The 23,574-nt window shown below is 45.9% G+C and overlaps 1 protein-coding gene across 1 annotated transcript in view; it reads left to right on the forward strand.

Moving 5' to 3' along the window:
- The window catches only part of PTPRG (protein tyrosine phosphatase receptor type G), a 687,996-nt gene extending 665,776 nt beyond the window's left edge, over positions 1-22,220 (forward strand). Inside the window, exons 26-29 of the mRNA XM_075321067.1 lie at positions 9,870-10,016; positions 10,313-10,455; positions 19,283-19,418; positions 21,256-22,220. Coding sequence (XP_075177182.1) covers positions 9,870-10,016; positions 10,313-10,455; positions 19,283-19,418; positions 21,256-21,402 — 573 coding nt within the window. The 3' untranslated portion in view covers positions 21,403-22,220. The remainder of the gene's footprint in view (positions 1-9,869; positions 10,017-10,312; positions 10,456-19,282; positions 19,419-21,255) is intronic.
- The last annotated feature ends 1,354 nt before the right edge of the window (positions 22,221-23,574 follow it).

Raw genomic sequence — 23,574 nt, forward strand, 5'->3', positions numbered from 1 at the left:
GTGTGTGTCAGAGCTGTGTGTGTGTGTGTCAGAGCTGTGTGTGTGTGTGTCAGAGCTGTGTGTGTGTCAGAGCTGTGTGTGTGTGTGTGTCAGAGCTGTGTGTGTGTGTGTCAGAGCTGTGTGTGTGTGTGTCAGAGCTGTGTGTGTGTGTGTGTGTGTCAGAGCTGTGTGTGTGTCAGAGCTGTGTGTGTGTGTGTCAGAGCTGTGTGTGTGTGTGTCAGAGCTGTGTGTGTGTGTGTGTCAGAGCTGTGTGTGTGTGTGTGTCAGAGCTGTGTGTGTGTGTCAGAGCTGTGTGTGTGTGTCAGAGCTGTGTGTGTGTGTGTCAGAGCTGTGTGTGTGTGTGTGTCAGAGCTGTGTGTGTGTGTGTCAGAGCTGTGTGTGTGTGTGTGTGTCAGAGCTGTGTGTGTGTGTGTGTGTGTCAGAGCTGTGTGTGTGTGTGTGTCAGAGCTGTGTGTGTGTCAGAGCTGTGTGTGTGTGTGTGTGTGTCAGAGCTGTGTGTGTGTGTGTGTCAGAGCTGTGTGTGTGTGTGTGTCAGAGCTGTGTGTGTGTGTGTCAGAGCTGTGTGTGTGTGTGTGTGTGTCAGAGCTGTGTGTGTGTGTGTGTCAGAGCTGTGTGTGTGTGTGTGTCAGAGCTGTGTGTGTGTGTGTGTGTCAGAGCTGTGTGTGTGTGTGTGTCAGAGCTGTGTGTGTGTGTGTGTGTCAGAGCTGTGTGTGTGTGTGTCAGAGCTGTGTGTGTGTGTGTGTGTGTGTCAGAGCTGTGTGTGTGTGTGTGTGTCAGAGCTGTGTGTGTGTGTCAGAGCTGTGTGTGTGTGTGTCAGAGCTGTGTGTGTGTGTCAGAGCTGTGTGTGTGTCAGAGCTGTGTGTGTGTGTCAGAGCTGTGTGTGTGTGTGTCAGAGCTGTGTGTGTGTCAGAGCTGTGTGTGTGTCAGAGCTGTGTGTGTGTGTGTCAGAGCTGTGTGTGTGTCAGAGCTGTGTGTGTGTGTCAGAGCTGTGTGTGTGTCAGAGCTGTGTGTGTGTGTGTGTGTGTGTCAGAGCTGTGTGTGTGTGTGTGTCAGAGCTGTGTGTGTGTGTGTGTGTGTCAGAGCTGTGTGTGTGTGTGTCAGAGCTGTGTGTGTGTGTGTGTGTGTGTGTGTGTGTGTCAGAGCTGTGTGTGTGTGTGTCAGAGCTGTGTGTGTGTGTGTGTGTCAGAGCTGTGTGTGTGTGTGTGTGTGTGTCAGAGCTGTGTGTGTGTGTCAGAGCTGTGTGTGTCAGAGCTGTGTGTGTGTGTGTCAGAGCTGTGTGTGTGTGTCAGAGCTGTGTGTGTGTCAGAGCTGTGTGTGTGTGTGTGTCAGAGCTGTGTGTGTGTGTGTGTGTGTGTCAGAGCTGTGTGTGTGTGTGTGTGTCAGAGCTGTGTGTGTGTGTGTGTGTCAGAGCTGTGTGTGTGTGTGTCAGAGCTGTGTGTGTGTGTGTGTGTCAGAGCTGTGTGTGTGTGTGTCAGAGCTGTGTGTGTGTGTGTGTGTCAGAGCTGTGTGTGTGTGTGTGTGTGTGTGTCAGAGCTGTGTGTGTGTGTGTGTCAGAGCTGTGTGTGTCAGAGCTGTGTGTGTGTGTGTGTGTGTGTGTGTCAGAGCTGTGTGTGTGTCAGAGCTGTGTGTGTGTGTTTCAGAGCTGTGTGTGTGTGTGTGTCAGAGCTGTGTGTGTAAGAAGCAATCTGTGCAGCCCCCCAGAACTATATGGGTCCCCCAGAGCGCTATGTTACCCATCCCAGTAATGAGTACACCACCAGAGCTGTTTGCCACTCCAGTAACGTCTATGCCCCCTGTCCCTCTTGTAATGTATATATTGTAGCCCCCAGCCCCTCCTGTGATGTATATACAGCAGTGCTGTCAGTGTGCAGTCATGTCTGTTAGTGACAGCCATCGTGAAACACAGCCACATGTCCTAAAGGAGCTGGACGGAAACAAGCGGGAGAGGTGAGTGAGGCTGCTGGCGATTTCCCCATATTAATACCTGTAAGGGCTCATGCACACGTAACTACTGAATATTCTGCAGCGATTTGACAGCACATGTGCGCGTCAAATCGCTGCAGAAACACTGCATAATGGATGCAGTTTTTCTTTACAAAAAAAAGCCGATTTCTTGCGCTATGGCTGCTTCCCCCACCATAGACAGAGGGGAGCTGCGTCCATAGCGCACGGAATAATTGACATGCTCATTTTATGAACTCACAGATTTGGGTCAACATTTTAGCACCCAAATCGCTGCATTCATAAAAGCAACGTGCGCACGTATCATGCACAATCTACATAGACTGTGCTGGGGACGCAGGACGCATGCATTTACACTGCAGTGCTATACGCAGCATAAATGCATGGAATTACGCAACGTGCGCACGAGCACTAATGCGTCTGTGTCTGCATGTATGTCAGTGTATATGACTGTGCATATATTTGTCTGTTTATACGTATTTTTCTGAATTTGCCTTCAAATATGTATATATACGTATGCCTGTCTGTGTATGTCTGTGCGTGTCTGTGCGTGTCTGTGCGTGTCTGTGCGTGTCTGTGCGTGTCTGTGCGTGTCTGTGCGTGTCTGTGCGTGTCTGTGCGTGTCTGTGCGTGTCTGTGCGTGTCTGTGCGTGTCTGTGCGTGTCTGTGCGTGTCTGTGTATGTGCGTGTCTGTGCGTGTCTGTGTGTGTCTGTGTGTGTATGTGTGTGTCTGTGTGTGTCTGTGCGTGTCTGTGCGTGTGTGTCTGTGCGTGTGTGTCTGTGCGTGTCTGTATGTGCGTGTCTGTGTGTGTGCGTGTCTGTGTGTGTGTATGTGCGTGTCTGTGTGTGTGTATGTGCGTGTCTGTGTGTGTGTATGTGCGTGTCTGTGTGTGTGTATGTGCGTGTGTGTGTGTGTGTGTGTATGTGCGTGTGTGTGCGTGTCTGTGTGTGTGTATGTGTGTATGTGCTTGTGTGTATGTGCGTGTCTGTGTGTGTGTATGTGCGTGTCTGTGTGTGTATGTGCGTGTGTGTGTGTGTGTATGTGCGTGTGTGTGCGTGTCTGTGTGTGTGTATGTGTGTATGTGCTTGTGTGTATGTGCGTGTCTGTGTGTGTGTATGTGCGTGTCTGTGTGTGTATGTGCGTGTGTGTGTGTGTGTATGTGCGTGTGTGTGCGTGTCTGTGTGTGTGTATGTGTGTATGTGCGTGTGTGTATGTGCGTGTCTGTGTGTGTATGTGCGTGTCTGTGTGTGTCTGTGTGTGTCTGTGTGTGTATGGGGTCCACTGAGACTCTTTCACCCGGAGGCCACAAACCTGGAGCCGGCCCTGGCTGCCTTAACATTGGGATCAATAAAAAATATGTGAGTAAGGTTCTGTATGCACGTTGCGTATTTGCATGCAGTTACGCTGCGATCTGCACCGCAGCGTAACTGCATGCGTCCTGCGTCCCCAGCACAATCTATGAAGATTATGCAGGAGCCGTGTGCACGTGGTGTATTAGAGTGTAGCGATTCGGCTGCTGCCTGAAGTGCTGCGTTCTAAGAAGTGACGTGTCACTTCTTTCATGTGCTTTGGATGCAGCCCCTGCTCTGTCTATGGGAGGGGCTGCACTCAAAGCGCATGAAATTGGCTTTTCATTACGGACTCTTTCTGTAGCGATTTGAAGCGCACGTGTGCTGTTCAAATTGCTGCAGAAATTTCTGCAGAGACAAACGCAACGTGCGCACATAGCCTAACTCTACTAGCTGTGTATAAGTGACGGATGTGAGTGATCCTGGACTGTATCTGTATTGTAGTACTGTAAATCTGAATGTGGCAGAACAGGATAAGATAAATGTTCATTGCATTTATATCTAAATGCTACGGTTCGCGCTCTACTGTTATAGCTAAAAATGTTAACGTTATGGGGCCCCCACCAGATTTTCTGCCCAGGGGCCCCCACCAACCTTAATCCGGCCTTGGTCCTGTGGTGCATGTGGCTCTTATAAAGAATTATGGTTTTAACCAAATTTCAGGAAGGATGGAGATGACGTGAGATGCTTTGCACCAATGAGGGGCAATAAGTAAACACTGCTTCTGCAAATTTAAAGGGGTTGTCCACTACTTTGACATTGATGGTGTATCCTTAGGCTAGGTCATCAATGTCTATTTGATAGGGTCCAACACTATGCACCCCCGCCAATCAGCTGTTCTCGGTCTCGGCAGCAGGCAGCCAAAAATGCTCCGTTCCAGAGCTGCTTCGTCTTTTCATAACGGTTGCTACCGGGTACTGCACATCCATTTCCAATTGTTTAGAATGAAAGGTAGATGTGCGGTACCCGGCAGCGGTCACTATCAGAAGACTGAGCAGCTCTGGAACTGAACATTTCCGTCCACCTGCTGACTTAGATCAGCTGATCGGCGGGGGAGCAGCGTGTTGGACCCCTACTGATCAGACGCTGATGACCTATCCTAAGGTTAGACCATCAATCTAAAAGTAGTGGACAACACCTTTTAAGGCCCGTTTCACACATCCAGCATTCGGCCGGTTTGCCGCATCCGGCACATTCCAGTATAGTGCAATACAGTACAATGTACCTCATGTGACTGGAGCTTGCTGCGATGCCATTGTACAGTATTACACTGTACTGGAGTGTGCCGGATCCGGCAATCCAGCGAAATGCCGGATGTGTGAAACAGGCCTAACGATTCTGGATTGGTTTTTATCCAAAGTCATATGGCAAGGCTCCTTACAGGGTTGATATTGGCTTTTATTATTGATACTTTCCATAGGTAGCACTGAAGTTTAAGTCTTCTATCCTCACTAAAGAGGCAATTTGCAAATTTTAATTTCCCAGAAAAACACTGCATGGCTTATAAGCCTCCTTACACTGGAGAAACATTAACCCATAGAGACCAGGAGGGATGGTGGTCACTGATATGCACAGACAATATAATTACATTTTTATATATATAATCTATCTATGTGTGCGCGTGTGTGTGTGTGTGTGTGTGTGTGTGTGTGTGTGTGTGTGTGTGTGTGTGTGTGTGTGTGTGTGTGTGTGTGTGTGTGTGTATAATAATATATATATATATTATATATATATATATATATAATATATAAATATTATGTATGAACTGTATGTGTGTATATATATATATATATATATATATATATATATAAAATATTATTATATAAAATATTATTATATATATAGTATATTATTATATATATATATATATAATATATATATATTATTATATACACACACAGTATAGTATATTATATATATGTATATAGTATATTATATATATATTTTGTGTGTGTATATATATATATAATATATATATATATATATATATATATATATATAGTGTATATATATATAGTGTATATATATATATATATATATATATATATATATATATATATAAAAATGTATTTTATTGGGAAAAAGGTTTTTTTTGTCACGTTTTTATTTAAAAAAAAAAAAATGAAATGACCCAATCCCTTTTAGAAATGTATGGTTAAATGAAGCACTTGGGAGTTTAGCAGGTGTGAGCTGGAGATGCATAAGATGCCGAATATCACAGAGGCACTTTCCATGTGTAGGTCTATTTAACCGAAATTAAACCCTGCATAAAATGTTCCCAGTGCCCCACAGTGAGCATTACAAGCGTCTTCTAGCCATGAACTGCAATTAAGTGCGTGTAATAGGTGTTCAATGGAGTCTTGCTTAGAGTACGAGCAGATGACCTTTTAATAGGAATATGGGGAGACAACATTACCGACATTAATGCGAAATCACTTGGACGATTGTTCTAGATTAACTCAACTCAATAGCAATTCCTGCTCCTGCACCGACCGGCTCATTCCGTAAGGAAGGTAAAAATCACTGATGCCGAATAAATACTCCCAGGATGAGAAATTCAGAAATCCCCCATCCTGAGCACCGGGGACCCGATCTCCACTGTACGTTTATGGTTAATCCTTGAAGACCAAATAAACCCCATTTTCACAAAACAAAGGTTTATTTGTGGCACAGAATACTCTCTAAATGTTTGAACTCAATAGTAAGATAAGCAGGTGCGGTAATCATTGTATAAAGTGGTAATAAACACAAAAGAACAAGAAGTAAAATTATATAGTGAGTATAGAATCATCGAGTTTAACCTTCAACCGCTTCCACCAACTCGGCTAAACGTGAACAGGTAGCGTAATATTTTTGTGATGGATCCTTAAGTGTTAACTCCTTTCAAACATATTTTAGAAAGTCGTGGGGATGTGTCAAAGATTTTGATTATGAGGGGTTGACTGAGAAGATCGTCTATATTTCGACTGTCACAGCTCCCGGTACAAGACTGAAGCCAAGAAGGAGCACTTCTTCTTTGCTCCGAGACTGAATCCATGGACTTTCTTGTGAGCCCATGTTAGATGGAAGTTCTCCTAAAGTTTGGGAGGGGGGGGGGGGCTTGGTCCCTGGATTTCCAACCAATCAAAACTTTTGGTGGTTACTTTTAAAAGATTGAAGAGGTTGTCCACTGCTTTTACATTGATGGCCTATCCTTAGGATGGTAAAGAGTAAACATGGTACTTCCGACAAGGTGGTGCTCAAGTAAGATCCAATCCCATATGTATCCAGAAGTAAAACTTGGCACTCAACAATAGAAATTGGAAGAGTAACTGAATAATCTAAACATAATAAGCCCAGACGTTTCGGTCTATATTGGACTGTTTTCAGTGGGCAGAATAGTTTTCCTCCTTCCTTCCGCATAGCCGGTGGAGGCAGGTAAGGAGATGTTCCTCGCTCCTGCGGCTTCACACACAGTGATGTGTGCTGCCGCAGGAACGAGGAACAACATCGTATCTCCTATTGGTGCGACATTATGAAAATGACCGACACTACACAGATCACCGATTTTCGCCGCTTTTGCGATCGTTTATCGGCGCATCTAGGCTTTACACGTTGCGATGTCGTTACCGGCGCCGGATGTGCATCACTTTCGATTTGACCCCAACGATATCGCAGTAGCGATGTCGCAGCGTGCAAAGTACCCCTTAGGCTAGGTCATCAATGTCTGATCAGCAGGGGTCCAACACCTTGCATCTCCGCTGATCAGCTGTTCTTGATGCCTTCAGCAGGCAGCCAAAAAATGCTCAGTTCCGGAAATGCCCAGTCTTTTGATAGTGCCCAGGTACGGCACATCCACCTTTTATGCAAATCAATAGGATGCGGATGTGCAGTACTCTGCCCCAGCCACTATCAGTTGACGGGGCAGCTCTGGAGCTGAGCATTTCCGGCTGTTGCCACCTGCACCAAGAACAGCTCATCGGCGGTGGTGCCGGGTGTGGGATCCCGGCCGATCAGACATTGATGACCTATCCTGTGGTGGACAATCTCTTGAGTTTCAAAACACAGCATTCATTAAGAAATTAGCCTCTCATTGTGCATAGTTTGGTCCCCAATATTTGTCCTGTGCACATTGCGGATCCTCCAATATATCAGTGATGTTGGTCAGGTTCACTTTAGGGTGAGCTAGGTCTCTTTGATGCTTATTTTCGAAGAGCACTTTTAGCGCTTGACATTAATAAGGGCAGTTCTCCATCACTGTATTCCCTGTGCAGGTCTCAATGTTCTTGAATCTTGATTCTAGAGTTGTATTTGGCACAACACGTCATAATCTGGTATTTGCATTTGCCACCTATTTACAGGATTGGTGATGATAAATGTCCGATCGCTGGAGGTTTTACCGATCACTAGGGCAGAGGCGCCAAGGTTTGTTTTTTTTTGTCTTTTGAAAGACAGTTGAGTGCCGAACTCTATTCCATGGATCGTGAACGGAGCGGTAAAGTTCATGAGCAACCAGAATACTCAATTTGTTTGTGATGGCAGATAAAAACGTGGGCTAAGGACACTTGTTCTAGTAATTCGGAGGGGACATTTATCACCTATCCTGTAAATAGGACTTGTGAAAACAAACCCTTGAACGCGGGATTGCAGATAAACGTATAAGATTATTACCTTTGTGCACAAAAGCAGCCCTGGCTGAGTTCACATGCCCGGTAATCATCCGTTAGACCGGATCCAGCAGCGATACATTTTGCAAAAATAGTTTTGCAGACACAACATTTTTGTATGTTTTTAAAGAATTGATTTTAGCTGGATCCATTTTTTTGAACTTTGGATTCTATGGAAAACGGATCTGTTAACGGATTGCTATTAAACTTCCATTTGAAGACAAAAATTGGATCCTTAAAAATGGAAAAAAAACCTTTTAGCTAATAAACTGATCCATCCCCCCCCAAAAAAACCCAGATCCAGCTAAAATCAGTTATTTAAAAAAAATGGCCAAAAAAGTTGTCTACACAATTTATTTTGCCAAAGGATTGCTGCTGGATCCATTCTACCGGATGATTACACGACCAACGTCAGCTTGGCTACATCTACTGAACTTACTAGATTACAGAATCCAAGAGGGTGGTAATAAGAGAACATGCACTTTTGGGGTTATGTTCCATAACGCAAAGCCACATATGAATGAGAAAGGTAAAAACAAGTATAATTAATTATGAGTGAGCACTAAAATGCTCGTTACCCGAATCGAGATGTGCTCAACTCAAGTACCTAGCACAATGGAAGTCAATGGGAAACTTGAGCGTTCAATTGAGTATCTTGCGAGTGCTCAACTACCCATAGAGAAAGAGGGAGAGAGAACTCTTTCTCTACGGGTAGTTGAGCACGCAAAAGATACTCAATCAAGTACCAAGTGTCTTCTTGAGCACTGTGATGCTCAATCGAGTTTCGAGCTGTGCTGAGCATGTTTAGAAAGTTTCCATATACCGGAGAACTCCTTCCCTAACTGCGGCAGGCATCATTTGGTACTTTTGCCTTCCCAGTAATGAATCAAGGGGGCACACACGGCAAACAAAAAAGTTTACCCACTTTATATTTTTTAAATGGTATTACTTAGTGCCATGAATAACATTTTTTGAGGAACCTTAAAAAAAAAAATTAAGCAGATATGGCATTAAAGGCAATCGGTTACCAAGTTTCCTGAATCTTAATGGCAGCCACCACTGACTGTGTCACCTAATGAAGATTCTGCTGATCCATTACTTATAGCACCAAAGCCTAGAATACCTGGAAAAATGAACTTTATCCATTGCTCTCCCGGTAATAAACACCAAGCGGTCCGATGGTTGGGTGCCGGCCAACTGTGCCACCTGCTAACCAAGCCCTTCAGCCTTTGATGAGCTGGGTCCATACCCGCCAATCTGTCAGACTATTGGGATGAGTTACTGGAAGAGCGAGGTGTAAAGTTGAATGCTGCTTTACAGATATTTAAGGAGCGGATTGATGGGTTACCAATTGGCTTACACAGAAGATGGTGGTAGCCACCATCGGGAGATTTAGTAACATATTACCTTTGACCGTTCTTGGCTTACAAGACTTTTTTTTTTTTTGGGGGGGGGGGGGGGGGCAGGAACATGGCTTCCCTATTTTTCTCTCCTTAGTACATGAAGATGTTTTTGTTGCTCCCACCCTCTGTGTGATGGATTAACTCCGTCTTATGTTTCTTAAATGTATTTAATGAACACTAAATTGCTTGGAAATAGAACATCTGTCGTCATCGGTCAAGGAGTGTGATCTTGTTTTCCACGCTTAATGAATAATTCCGCTAGTTTTGGATACTCAGAAGCTAATTTGGAAGGGGGGGTGGTTGCGTTACTGAGAAAATACGTTTTTCCTTTTTCTAGGAGAAAAAGGCAAAACTTCTAATTACAGACAATGGAATGTTGTAGATGCGAAGTATCGGCAACATTGCAGTCTCAAGACGACCCGTTGTCGGTGGGAATGGAAACATTGCTTTACATGTGGTAGCCTTAGTGCAAACCTTATCACTTTATATTCTTTTTTTTTCTTCGCAGACCGAGGACGAGTTCGTCTATTGGCCGAGTCGTGAAGAATCTATGAACTGTGAGGCCTTTACTGTGACTCTGATCAGCAAAGATCGACTGTGTCTTTCTAACGAGGAGCAAATTATCATCCACGACTTTATCCTTGAAGCTACGCAGGTAACCAGACCAAAAGTTGCCTTGTTTTGTTGTCACCCCCAAGGAAGTAACTTTGAAAATGGAACCTCAAAATGATCATCAGTTGTTGACTTCACGCATTTCCTTGTAGTGCAAATCTAGGAGATGGATATCCATGAAATGCTGCCCATAATCCATCATAGGCCCAGAAGGACTTCCAAATTTATAAGGGGGTCCTTGATCGTTAAAATGGTGTACGGTTTTCAATCTTGCTGGTATTTGTAAATATGGAAGTTGGATTGATACTCATTGTGATATTGTTTTTCCCTTTTTTGCAGGATGATTACGTTTTAGAAGTTCGCCACTTTCAGTGTCCAAAATGGCCAAACCCCGATGCCCCAATAAGCAGCGCTTTCGAACTTATCAATGTGATAAAAGAAGAAGCTCTAACACGAGATGGACCTACCATTGTGCATGATGAGTAAGTATCTACACGGCTGCTGGCACTTAGAACTTATGTGCTGTGGGGTTATTTCGAACCATTTAATGGTAGAAAAAATTATTTATTTTTTTTTACTAACATTGATGCATATTTATCATGTGTATAGTTGTTAAGGGGTATCTAACAGGTGGCTGGAAAACAAAGTTCCCATGGCCAATTTGGGTTTTAGGGCGCTTACACATCCGGCTTTTCGGCGGTTTGACGGATGCGGCGCATGCCAGTACAGTGTATACAGTACAGTGGCAGCGCCGCAACATCCGGGTCACATGCTCCGGTCACATGACAGCATGTGACCGTCGCTTGTTGCGCTGCCACTGTACTGTATACACTGTACTGGCGTGCACCGCATCCGTCAAACCGGCGAAAAGCCGGATGTGTGAGAGCCCCCTAACTCAAAGATGTGCAAGCAAAAGTCTTGCTACAGCCATACCCGCCAATTCTGTCCAGACTGGTTTTCCTGATCAGTGTAGGCACCAGTAGCTAGAAGGAGAAATCAAACTGAAGTTCATGTTTGGAATAGCTGAGGTATATTTTGAAGGCCCAAAAAAAATAAGTTCTTAGTCTATAGTGCTGAGTGGGCACTACCATGCTCGGGTAATCGGTACTCGTAACTAGTGATGAGCGGGCACTACCATGCTCGGGTGCGCAGTACTCGTAACTAGTGATGAGCGAGCACTACCATGCTCGGGTGCGCAGTACTCGTAACTAGTGATGAGCGGGCACTACCATGCTCGGGTGCGCAGTACTCGTAACTAGTGATGAGCGGGCACTACCATGCTCGGGTGCGCAGTACTCATAACTAGTGATGAGCGGGCACTACCATGCTCAGGTGCGCAGTACTCGTAACTAGTGATGAGCGGGCACTACCATGCTCGGGTGCGCAGTACTCATAACTACCATGCTCGGGTGCGCAGTACTCGTAACTAGTGATGAGCGAGCACTACCATGCTCGGGTGCGCAGTACTCGTAACTAGTGATGAGTGGGCACTACCATGCTCGGGTGCTCAGTACTGGTAACTAGTGATGAGCGGGCACTACCATGCTCGGGTGCTCGGTACTCGTAACTAGTGATGAGCGGACACTACCATGCTCGGGTGCTCAGTACTGGTAACTAGTGATGAGCGGGCACTACCATGCTCAGGTGCTCAGTACTGGTAACTAGTGATGAGCGAGCACTACCATGCTCGGGTGCTCAGTACTGGTAACTAGTGATGAGCGGTCACTACCATGCTCGGGTGCTCTGTACTGGTAACTAGTGATGAGCGGGCACTACCATGCTCGGGTGCGCAGTACTCGTAACTAGTGATGAGCGGGCACTACCATGCTCGGGTGCGCAGTACTCATAACTAGTGATGAGCGGGCACTACCATGCTCGGGTGCGCAGTACTCGTAACTACCATGCTCGGGTGCGCAGTACTTGTAACTAGTGATGAGCGAGCACTACCATGCTCGGGTGCGCAGTACTCGTAACTAGTGATGAGCGGGCACTACCATGCTCGGGTGCGCAGTACTCGTAACTGGTGATGAGCGGGCACTACCATGCTCGGGTGTGCAGTACTCGTAACTAGTGATGAGCGGGCACTACCATGGTCGGGTGCTCGGTACTCGTAACTAGTGATGAGCGGGCACTACCATGCTCAGGTGCTCAGTACTGGTAACTAGTGATGAGCGGGCACTACCATGCTCGGGTGCTCGGTACTCGTAACTAGTGATGAGCGGACACTACCATGCTCGGGTGCTCAGTACTGGTAACTAGTGATGAGCGGGCACTACCATGCTCAGGTGCTCAGTACTGGTAACTAGTGATGAGCGAGCACTACCATGCTCGGGTGCTCTGTACTGGTAACTAGTGATGAGCGGGCACTACCATGCTCGGGTGCTCAGTACTGGTAACTAGTGATGAGCGGGCACTACCATGCTCAGGTGCTCAGTACTGGTAACTAGTGATGAGCGGGCACTACCATGCTCGGGTGCTCTGTACTCGTAACTAGTGATGAGCGGACACTACCATGCTCGGGTGCTCTGTACTGGTAACTAGTGATGAGCGGGCACTACCATGCTCAGGTGCTCAGTACTGGTAACTAGTGATGAGCGGGCACTACAATGCTTGGGTGCTCAGTACTGGTAACTAGTGATGAGCGGGCACTACCATGCTTGGGTGCTCAGTACTCGTAACTAGTGATGAGCGGGCACTACCATGCTCGGGTGCTCAGTACTGGTAACTAGTGATGAGCGAGCACTACCATGCTCGGGTGCTCAGTACTGGTAACTAGTGATGAGCGGGCACTACCATGCTCGGGTGCTCAGTACTCGTAACTAGTGATGAGCGGGCACTACCATGCTCGGGTGCTCTGTACTCGTAACTAGTGATGAGCGGGCACTACCATGCTCGGGTGCTCTGTACTCGTAACTAGTGATGAGCGGGCACTACCATGCTCGGGTGCTCGGCACTCTTAACTATCTTGTTGGTGAAAAAAAAATATGAGGACTGCAGCTCAATCGGATGTGATAATGTCGCAACCATCAGTCATTTGAACCTTTAAGCAATCACTTGTGGTCGGGACATCGTGGAATGTGGAGTGGGGGGGGATTTGTATAATTTACTATTAGATATAGAATATTGATACCAAACAGAATGAAGGTAATTAGGAACAATATCCTCTACTGGAAACGAATATTTTTATATTATATATATATATATTTATTTTATATATATATGTGTATCTCTAAATGTTAATCAAGAACTTTTATAATTGTTTTACAAAAGAAATGAAAAATTAATTTAATTATCTCAAACATATTTTTTTATTTTATTTTTCAATCCTCATTCACTATAATTGTGTAACTTTTCAGCAATGGTCTTCCTGTTCTATTTATCATACATTGTGGCGGTCTCGTGCCCGTGGTGCTCATTAACCGCCGTCCTTTTTCTAATTATCACTAAAGGAAATGTAGCTGAAAATGAGGTTCCCCCCCCCTCTTCTTTTCAATGTAAAAATTGCTATAAATTTACAATTTAAAAACCCGGGAATAATTACATCCACAAATTACTTTCAGAAATATGAATCCTGAAATGCCAGGAAGCAGCTGTATTAATTTGATGATTTGTGCCTTAATTTGTTTGTAGTTTGAGGTTATCGGATTCTTCTTGAAAATAAGATTTGCAAGTCATTAGCTTCCGCCATATGTCGCCAGATTGCAGGCAGCCCATACTTAAAAATTATTTGGGCCATTTCCATGCAAATGTCATGTTTTTAACTTGGACAAATGCAAAACTTCTTTAGACTGCGAAGGGAAGAGCTGGAATGAATTCTCTAAAGAGAAGCCGGAGAGTCATTAAATAGACTTTTTCCCACTTAAAATGTTAAAAAAAAAATCTGTACAGCTTTTCTTATTGCAGAATTTAAAGGGAATCTGTCTGCAGTTCTTTTTGCTATGTAATCTGAGAGCAGCACGATGTAGGGGCTGAGACCCCGATTCCAGTGATGTTACTTACTGGACTGTGTATTGCTATTTCCCCCTCAAAAAAACAAACAAACAAAAACAGTATTTTATCAGCAGAAGATTATCACTTCAAGACTAGGAGTCTGTTTCCTAGTCTAGTCATATGCTCTGTTTAACCTCATCCCCAACACGAATTGTCAGCCATCAATTGGTGGTGTAGGCGGGGTTATAGGCACAATTGGTGTGGTGTAAGCGGGGTTATAGGCACAATTGGTGTGGTGTAAGCGGGGTTATAGGCACAATTGGTGGTGTAGGAGGGGTTATAGGCACAATTGGTAGTGTAAGCGGGGTTATAGGCACAATTGGTGGTGTAGGAGGGGTTATAGGCACAATTGGTGTGGTGTAAGCGGGGTTATAGGCACAATTGGTGTGGTGTAAGCGGGGTTATAGGCACAATTGGTGGTGTAGGCGGGGTTATAGGCACAATTGGTGGTGTAGGCGGGGTTATAGGCTCAATTGGTGGTGTAGGCGGGGTTATAGGCTCAATTGGTGGTGTAGGCGGGGTTATAGGCTCAATTGGTGGTGTAGGCAGGGTTATTGGCACAGTTGGTTGTGTGGGAGGTTATAGGCACAATTCATGGTATAGGCGGGGTTTTAGGCACAATTGGTGGTGTAGGCAATGTTATGGGCACAATTGGTAGTGTAAGCAGGGTTATAGGCACAATTGGTGGTGTAGGCGAAGTTCTAGGCACAATTGGTGGTGTAGGCGGGGTTATATGCACAATTGGTGGTGTAAGCAAAGTTACATGCACAATTGATGGTATAGGCGGGGTTAGAAGCACAATTGGTGGTGTAGGCAGGGTTATTGGCACAGTTGGTTGTGTGGGAGGTTATAGGCACAATTGATGGTATAGGCGGGGTTTTAGGCACAATTGGTGGTGTAGGCGAATTTCTAGGCACAATTGGTCGTGTAGGCGGGGTTATATGCACAATTGGTGGTGTAGGCGAAGTTCTAGGCACAATTGGTGGTGTAGGCTGGGTTATAGGCACAATTGGTAGTGTAGGCAATGTTATAGGCACAATTGGTAGTGTAAGCGGGGTTATAGGCACAATTGGTGGTGTAAGCGGGGTTATAGGCACAATTGGTGGTGTAGGCGAAGTTCTAGGCACAATAGGTGGTGTAGGCGGGGTTACAAGCACAATTGGTGGTGTAGGCGGGGTTATATGCACAATTGGTGGTGTAGGCGGGGTTACAAGCACAATTGGTGGTGTAGGCGGGGTTACAAGCACAATTGGTGGTGTAGGCGGGGTTACAAGCACAATTGGTGGTGTAGGCAGGGTTATTGGCACAGTTGGTTGTGTGGGAGGTTATAGGCACAATTCATGGTATAGGCGGGGTTTTAGGCACAATTGGTGGTGTAGGCGAAGTTCTAGGCACAATTGGTGGTGTAGGCGGGGTTATATGCACAATTGGTGGTGTAAGCAAGGTTACATGCACAATTGATGGTATAGGTGGGGTTTTAGGCACAATTGGTGGTGTAGGCAGTGTTATAGGCACAATTGGTGGTGTAAGCGGGGTTATAGGCACAATTGGTGGTGTAGGCGGGGTTATAGGCACAATTGGTAGTGTAGGCAATGTTATAGGCACAATTGGTAGTGTAAGCGGGGTTATAGGCACAATTGGTGGTGTAGGCGGGGTTATAGGCACAATTGGTGGTGTAAGCGGGGTTATAGGCTCAATTGGTGGTGTAGGCGGGGTTAGAAGCACAATTGGTGGTGTAGGCAGGGTTATTGGCACAGTTGGTTGTGTGGGAGGTTATAGGCACAATTCATGGTATAGGCGGGGTTTTAGGCACAATTGGTGGTGTAGGCGGGGTTATATGCACAATTGGTGGTGTAGGCGAAGTTCTAGGCACAATTGGTGGTGTAGGCTGGGTTATAGGCACAATTGGTAGTGTAGGCAATGTTATAGGCACAATTGGTAGTGTAAGCGGGGTTATAGGCACAATTGGTGGTTAGGCGGGGTTATAGGCACAATTGGTGGTGTAGGCGAAGTTCTAGGCACAATAGGTGGTGTAGGCGGGGTTACAAGCACAATTGGTGGTGTAGGCGGGGTTACAAGCACAATTGGTGGTGTAGGCGGGGTTACAAGCACAATTGGTGGTGTAGGCAGGGTTATTGGCACAGTTGGTTGTGTGGGAGGTTATAGGCACAATTCATGGTATAGGCGGGGTTTTAGGCACAATTGGTGGTGTAGGCAGTGTTATAGGCACAATTGGTGGTGTAAGCGGGGTTATAGGCACAATTGGTGGTGTAGGCGGGGTTATAGGCACAATTGGTGGTGTAAGCGGGGTTATAGGCTCAATTGGTGGTGTAGGCGGGGTTACAAGCACAATTGGTGGTGTAGGCAGGGTTATTGGCACAGTTGGTTGTGTGGGAGGTTATAGGCACAATTCATGGTATAGGCGGGGTTTTAGGCACAATTGGTGGTGTAGGCGGGGTTATATGCACAATTGGTGGTGTAAGCAAGGTTACATGCACAATTGATGGTATAGGTGGGGTTTTAGGCACAATTGGTGGTGTAGGCAATGTTATAGGCACAATTGGTGGTGTAGGCAATGTTATAGGCACAATTGGTAGTGTAGGCAATGTTATAGGCACAATTGGTAGTGTAAGCGGGGTTATAGGCACAATTGGTGGTGTAGGCAAAGTTCTAGGCACAATTGGTGGTGTAGGCGGCGTTACATGCACAATTGGTGGTATAGGCAGGGTTATTGGCACAGTTGATTGTGTGGGAGGTTATAGGCACAATTGCTAGTGTAGGCGGGGTTATAAGCACAATTTGTGATGTGGGCAGGGTTATTGGCACAATTGGTGTTGTAGGCGGTTACAGGCACAATTGGTTGTGTAGGCGAAATTCTAGGCACAATTGGTGGTGTAGGTGGGGTTATAGACACACGTGGTGGTGTGAGCAGCGCTATACAGAGCTCAGTATTCTGCGCTTTGCTAGATCTGCAGCAGAGAAATCAGAGATTGTATCTGCACAATGCAGACCAGTAAGTGACACATCACTGGAATCAGGATTTCAGCCCCTCCATTATGCTGCTTGGTACTAGTTTTGAGTGAGCACTACCATGCTCGGGTACTTGGTATTCGTAACGAACATTTGTACGCCCAGTTGGGTGCGACTCGTGGACCAAGTATGATTGAAGTCAGTGGAAAATTTGAGCATTTTTCTAGAAAATCTTCAGGAAATATGCTCAAGTATCCCATTTACTACCATTATACTCAGTCCACGACTTGCACCCATCCGAGCATCCAAGTGCTCGTTACAAATACAGAGCACTCGGGCATGGTAGTGCTCGCTCATCACTATCTATGAGCACCCGAGCATGGAGGTGCCTTATCCCTAGTTACGAGCTCCCGAAGATAGTAGGCCCGCTCATCACTAGTTACAATTACCGAGCCCCCGAGCATGGTAGTGCCCGCTCATCACTAGTTACGATTACAGAGCACCCGAGCATGGTAGTGCTCGCTCATCACTAGTTACGAGTACTGAGCACCTGAGCATGGTAGTGCCCGCTCATCACTAGTTACGAGTACTGAGCACCCGAGCATGCTAGTGCCCGCTCACCACTAGTTACCAGTACAGAGCACCAGAGCATGGTAGTGCCCGCTCATCACTAGTTACCAGTACTGAGCACCCGAGCATGGTAGTGCCCGCTCATCACTAGTTACGAGTACTGAGCACCCGAGCATGGTAGTGCCCACTCATCACTAGTTACCAGTACTGAGCACCCGAGCATGGTAGTGCCCACTCATCACTAGTTACCAGTACTGAGCACCCGAGCATGGTAGTGCCCGCTCATCACTAGTTACCAGTACTGAGCACCCGAGCATGGTAGTGCCCGCTCATCACTAGTTACCAGTACTGAGCACCCGAGCATGGTAGTGCCCGCTCACCACTAGTTACCAGTACTGAGCACCCGAGCATGGTAGTGACCGCTCACCACTAGTTACCAGTACAGAGCACCCGAGCATGGTAGTGCTCGCTCATCACTAGTTACCAGTACTGAGCACCCGAGCATGGTAGTGCCCGTCCATCACTAGTTACCAGTACTGAGCACCCGAGCATGGTAGTGCCCGCTCACCACTAGTTACCAGTACAGAGCACCCGAGCATGGTAGTGCCCGCTCATTACTAGTTACCAGTACAGAGCACCCGAGCATGGTAGTGCCCGCTCATCACTAGTTACCAGTACAGAACACCTGAGCATGGTAGTGCCCGCTCATCACTAGTTACCAGTACAGAACACCTGAGCATGGTAGTGCCCGCTCATCACTAGTTACGAGTACTGAGCACCCGAGCATGGTAGTGCCCGCTCATCACTAGTTACGAGTACTGAGCACCCGAGCATGGTAGTGCCCGCTCATTACTAGTTACCAGTACAGAGCACCCGAGCATGGTAGTGCTCGCTCATCACTAGTTACGAGTACTGAGCACCTGAGCATGGTAGTGCCCGCTCACCACTAGTTACCAGTACAGAACACCTGAGCATGGTAGTGCCCGCTCATCACTAGTTACGAGTACTGAGCACCCGAGCATGCTAGTGCCCGCTCATCACTAGTTACCAGTACTGAGCACCCGAGCATGGTAGTGCCCGCTCATCACTAGCTTAGACAACTTTTGTTCATTAAAATTTCTGTAAATTGGTTCCAGTTTGTCCTGTATGTTGGCGGTAAGTCTTACTCTTTGTATTTTCACAAGGATGTCTCGGATTCTCTTTGGCGTTGTTAGCAGTCTGGACTAAGCCAAGTTAGTGTCATCCTTGACCTCATTAACCGCGCGCTACTTTTCATTATGCGTTTTCCATATGAAACGTGATAAGACTTATATGAAATGCAGCAGCCGGACACAGATGTGTAACCAAGTCGGGGTCAATAATGAGACGTGGACGCTCCTTTAGGACTTTTGCAACTGAACTAATTGGATAATCAAATCTTGTGACAGAATAAGACGCTCCAAGATTCAACTCTCTGAAGTGCAATTAGCGCTGACTATTGGCCGAGAGATTTGCAAAATGTTGGAAAGTAAAACTGTGCATTTTCATTAGAAAAGAAGTTTTCTGGTTTCAGAAAAATAAATGGTGCTTTGCTCAATGTCTCTGGGTCCAATACGGAGTCTCCGGTCCGGCTCCTAGTGTCTGTATCGCTGACATCAATTAACACATTCTGTAATACCGCATCTGATGTAACATTGTGGAATTTTTTTTTTTTGGGGGGGGGGGGGGGGGGGAGTGTGTGTCCTGTATCTTTAAACCAATGCTCAAATACCAAAGTTTTACTTTATTTCTATTTTTCAGGTTTGGCGCCGTCTCCGCCGGAACGCTCTGTGCACTCGCCACTTTGTCCCAACAGTTAGAGAACGAAAATGCAGTCGATGTTTACCAGGTGGCCAAAATGATAAACCTAATGAGACCCGGCGTATTCACAGATATTGTAAGTGCCTAATATAAGATGATGGAAATTGTAAGAAATGTACAAATTCATTACCCAAGGGTGAAAAAAAAGGGTTACACTTCCAAATGTAAGAAACGGCACAATGTCCGGTATTACTGATTAGCCCCAATTTAGTTGCACTTTGCGAACAGTGGTATCTAGTGATGAGCGGGCACTACCATGCTCGGGTGCTCTGTACTGGTAACTAGTGATGAGCGGGCACTACCATGCTCGGGTGCTCTGTACTCGTAACTAGTGATGAGCGGGCACTACCATGCTCGGGTGCTCAGTACTCGTAACTAGTGATGAGCGGGCACTACCATGCTCGGGTGCTCTGTACTGGTAACTAGTGATGAGCGGGCACTACCATGCTCAGGTGCTCAGTACTCGTAACTAGTGATGAGCGGGCACTACCATGCTCGGGTGCTCAGTACTCGTAACTAGTGATGAGCGAGCACTACCATGCTCGGTGCGCAGTACTCGTAACTACCATGCTCGGGTGCTCAGTACTCGTTACTAGTGATGAGCGGGCACTACCATGCATGGGAGCTCTGTACTTGTAATGAGCAGTTGGACACTTGGATGAGCACAACTAGTGTATCCGAGTATAATGGAAGTCAATGGGGACTCTAGCATTTTTCCAGAAAATTTTCCCATTGACTTCCAATATACTCAGTACAAGAGTCGAGCCCATCCAAGCATCCGACTACTCATTACAAGTACCGTACACCCAAGCATGGTAGTGCCCACTCATCACTAGTTACCAGTACAGAGCACCCGAGCATGGTAGTGCCCGCTCATCACTAGTTACGAGTACAGAGCACCTGAGCATGGTAGTGCCCGCTCATCACTAGTTACCAGTACTGAGCACCCGAGCATGGTAGTGCCCACTCATCACTAGTTACCAGTACTGATCACTTGAGCATGGTAGTGCCCACTCATTACTAATTAAGAGACCCGAGCATGGTAGTGCCCACTCATCACTAGTTACCAGTACTGATCACTTGAGCATGGTAGTGCCCGCTCATCACTAGTTACCAGTACTGAGCACCTGAGCATGGTAGTGCCTGCTCATGACTAGGTACGAGTACAGAGCACCTGAGCATGGTAGTGCCCGTTCATCACTAGTTACGAGTATCGAGCATGGTAGTGCCCGCTCATCACTAGTTACCAGTACTGAGCACCTGAGCATGGTAGTGCCCGCTCATCACTAGTTACCAGTACTGATCACTTGAGCATGGTAGTGCCCGCTCATCACTAGTTACCAGTACTGAGCACCTGAGCATGGTAGTGCCTGCTCATGACTAGGTACGAGTACAGAGCACCTGAGCATGGTAGTGCCCGTTCATCACTAGTTACGAGTATCGAGCATGGTAGTGCCCGCTCATCACTAGTTACCAGTACTGAGCACCTGAGCATGGTAGTGCCCGCTCATCACTAGTTACCAGTACTGAGCACCTGAGCATGGTAGTGCCCGCTCATCACTAGTTACCAGTACTGATCACTTGAGCATGGTAGTGCCCGCTCATCACTAGTTACCAGTACTGAGCACCTGAGCATGGTAGTGCCCGCTCATGACTAGGTACGAGTATAGAGCACTCGAGCATGGTAGTGCCCGCTCATGACTAATTAAGAGACCTGAGCATGGTAGTGCCCGCTCATCACTAGTTACCAGTACTGAGCACCTGAGCATGGTAGTGCCCGCTCATGACTAGGTACGAGTACAGAGCACCTGAGCATGGTAGTGCCCGCTCATGACTAGGTACAAGTACAGAGCACCCGAGCATGATAGTTACTATGAATTGTTTGGTTTATCACCCTTTGCTTTCTGTTACAGGAGCAGTACCAGTTCCTCTACAAGGCAATGCTCAGCTTGGTCAGTACAAAAGAAAACGGCAGCGGCTCGATGGCATTGGACAAAAACGGAGCTATTTTGGTCAGCGACGAATCGGACCCTTCACAGAGCATGGAGTCTCTCGTTTAAAGAGACCCCCGGAGAAAGGCACTACATTTGTTTAAAGAAAAACAAAAAAACTTCTGACCTTCTTAAGACAAAGTGGACTTATCGAGGCCTTTTATTTGCCAGACTATAGGTTATACAATAACCCAATTACTTTTTTACACTGATAAAAAAAATTTTGATATTTATTTTTGCCATTTTATGTCTTAATGGTATCCTACTGAGCATTTGCACCTCTGTTCATTTCACACAGTGAGAACTCAGCCTAGTTTGCACTATATGATCAGTGTTACTGCCTATACCGCTCTAGAACATGGCAAAGCCCAGCAAGACCACATTCCCGAGATCCAACTCATGATCTTTTATCTTGACTTTTGAAGATTTTTTTTTTTTATAAATATATATAAATACATAACTCGTAAAAAAAAAAAAAAATAAAGTGTTTTTAAAGTCATTCTTGACCTCATTTTGCATTTTCAAAAAAATCTCATCCATTAAATTACTGCAATTTTGAAAAATGGGGTGACCACTTACTTTTTTTTTTGCACACACTTATTTAAGTTGCTGGCACATTCTTATGTCGTGTATCCCTTTGGTCCAAGCCGCCCTTCCAGCCATTCCACCCGCACATCATTACACTTCACTTCGGTCTTATTCACACACAACATTTTGTTATCTGCTTTTTGGGTAGGTTTTTTGTTTTTGGTTTTTTATTATTCTACTATGTAATTTGTATTTACTACTTTTGTGAACCCAAATGAGCGATTCTATTGATTTTTTTTTTTTCATTTGTAGCAACTGTTTAATTCATTATTCAATATGATAAACTTATTTTTATCAAATTTCGACTTTGGTTTTAAATAAATGTTTATCGCAGGGCAAAAATCTAGGGACTTTTGAGGGTCGGGTTTGAAATCCGGGAAAATGGGCTGTCGGCGGCAAAGACCAAGGCCATAGGATTGTTGTACAAATTGTATCAATAGTAGAATTGAGCAAAAAGATTTGGATGACCCTCAGTTCACCAGATCAGAACCCTGCAAAGCTCCCCGTGCCTGCATTCCCGATGCCTGTTTCGCTTAGTAGGTCCATTGGGTACATATTTGTTGCAGCGTGACTCACGCATGACTTTGCACGAGTTCAACTAATCCAAAGAGGCGTCAAGGATGTCAGCAATCATACTTGCAGGGCTCTAGTTCGACGGCCACGGATGTATTAAAGCATCACTCGAGTGTTCTTTTTCAGCAGTGGAGTGCTTCAAATCTATGCCCCCGGCCCCCTTTCTTATACTTACCCTCCGGTGGCTTCACCGTTTCTTGGCAACGCTCCAGTCCCGCAGTGTCAACTGTGCGGAAGTAAAAAATTCTGACAAGCGTTCAATGTAACTCTATGTGAGCCAGAATGAGGCTCTCATAGACTTGTATTAAGTTATGATCTCCGAAACACTGGAGCTGTCGCCAGGTCACAAATCTCCGGTGATCGACTGGAGTGACACTGAGAAAAGATATCAGACGACTTTGCATCAGGCCAACTAATCCAAAGAGTCACCAAGGATGGCAGCAATTAAATTTGCAGGGCTCTAGTCCAACGATGTTGTATTAAGGCACTGCTCCAGTGATTTTTTTTTTTCTTCTTCAGCAGTGGAGAGCTTTAAATCTAAACCCCCTGCCCCCATTTTTATATTTACCCGCCGGCGACGTCATCATTTTTCGGCACAGCTCTGGTAATGTAGTGCGCAAGTCAAAAATGGTCACAATTGTTCAATGCAACTCTATGAGATCCTCATTCTTGCTCTCATAGACATGTATCAAGTTATGATCTCATGCAACACTAGAGCTGCTGGAAGGTCACAAATCCCCATAGACTGACCGGAGTACCGCTGGGAAAAGATGAAGATGCCGGCAGATGAGTCTAAGTCAGGGGACTTTGCACCAGGTCAACTAATCCAAAGATGCGCCAAGGATGCCAGCAATTAAATTTGCAGGCCTCTAGTTCAATGGCCATGGATGTTGTATTAAGGCACTGCTCCAGTGTTTTTTTTTTTTTAGCAGTGGTGTGCTTTAAATCTAAGCCGCCTGCCACCGTTTCATTTACTTGCCCTCCTGCGGCTTCATCATTTTTCAGCAGAACTCCGATCCCGCAGCGCTCTCTTGTGCCAACTGTGCGGAAGTCAAAAATTCTCACAAGTGCTCAATGCAA

This window comes from Anomaloglossus baeobatrachus, chromosome 8 (genome assembly GCF_048569485.1).
Source record: "Anomaloglossus baeobatrachus isolate aAnoBae1 chromosome 8, aAnoBae1.hap1, whole genome shotgun sequence".
Taxonomy (NCBI): Eukaryota; Metazoa; Chordata; class Amphibia; order Anura; family Aromobatidae; genus Anomaloglossus; species Anomaloglossus baeobatrachus.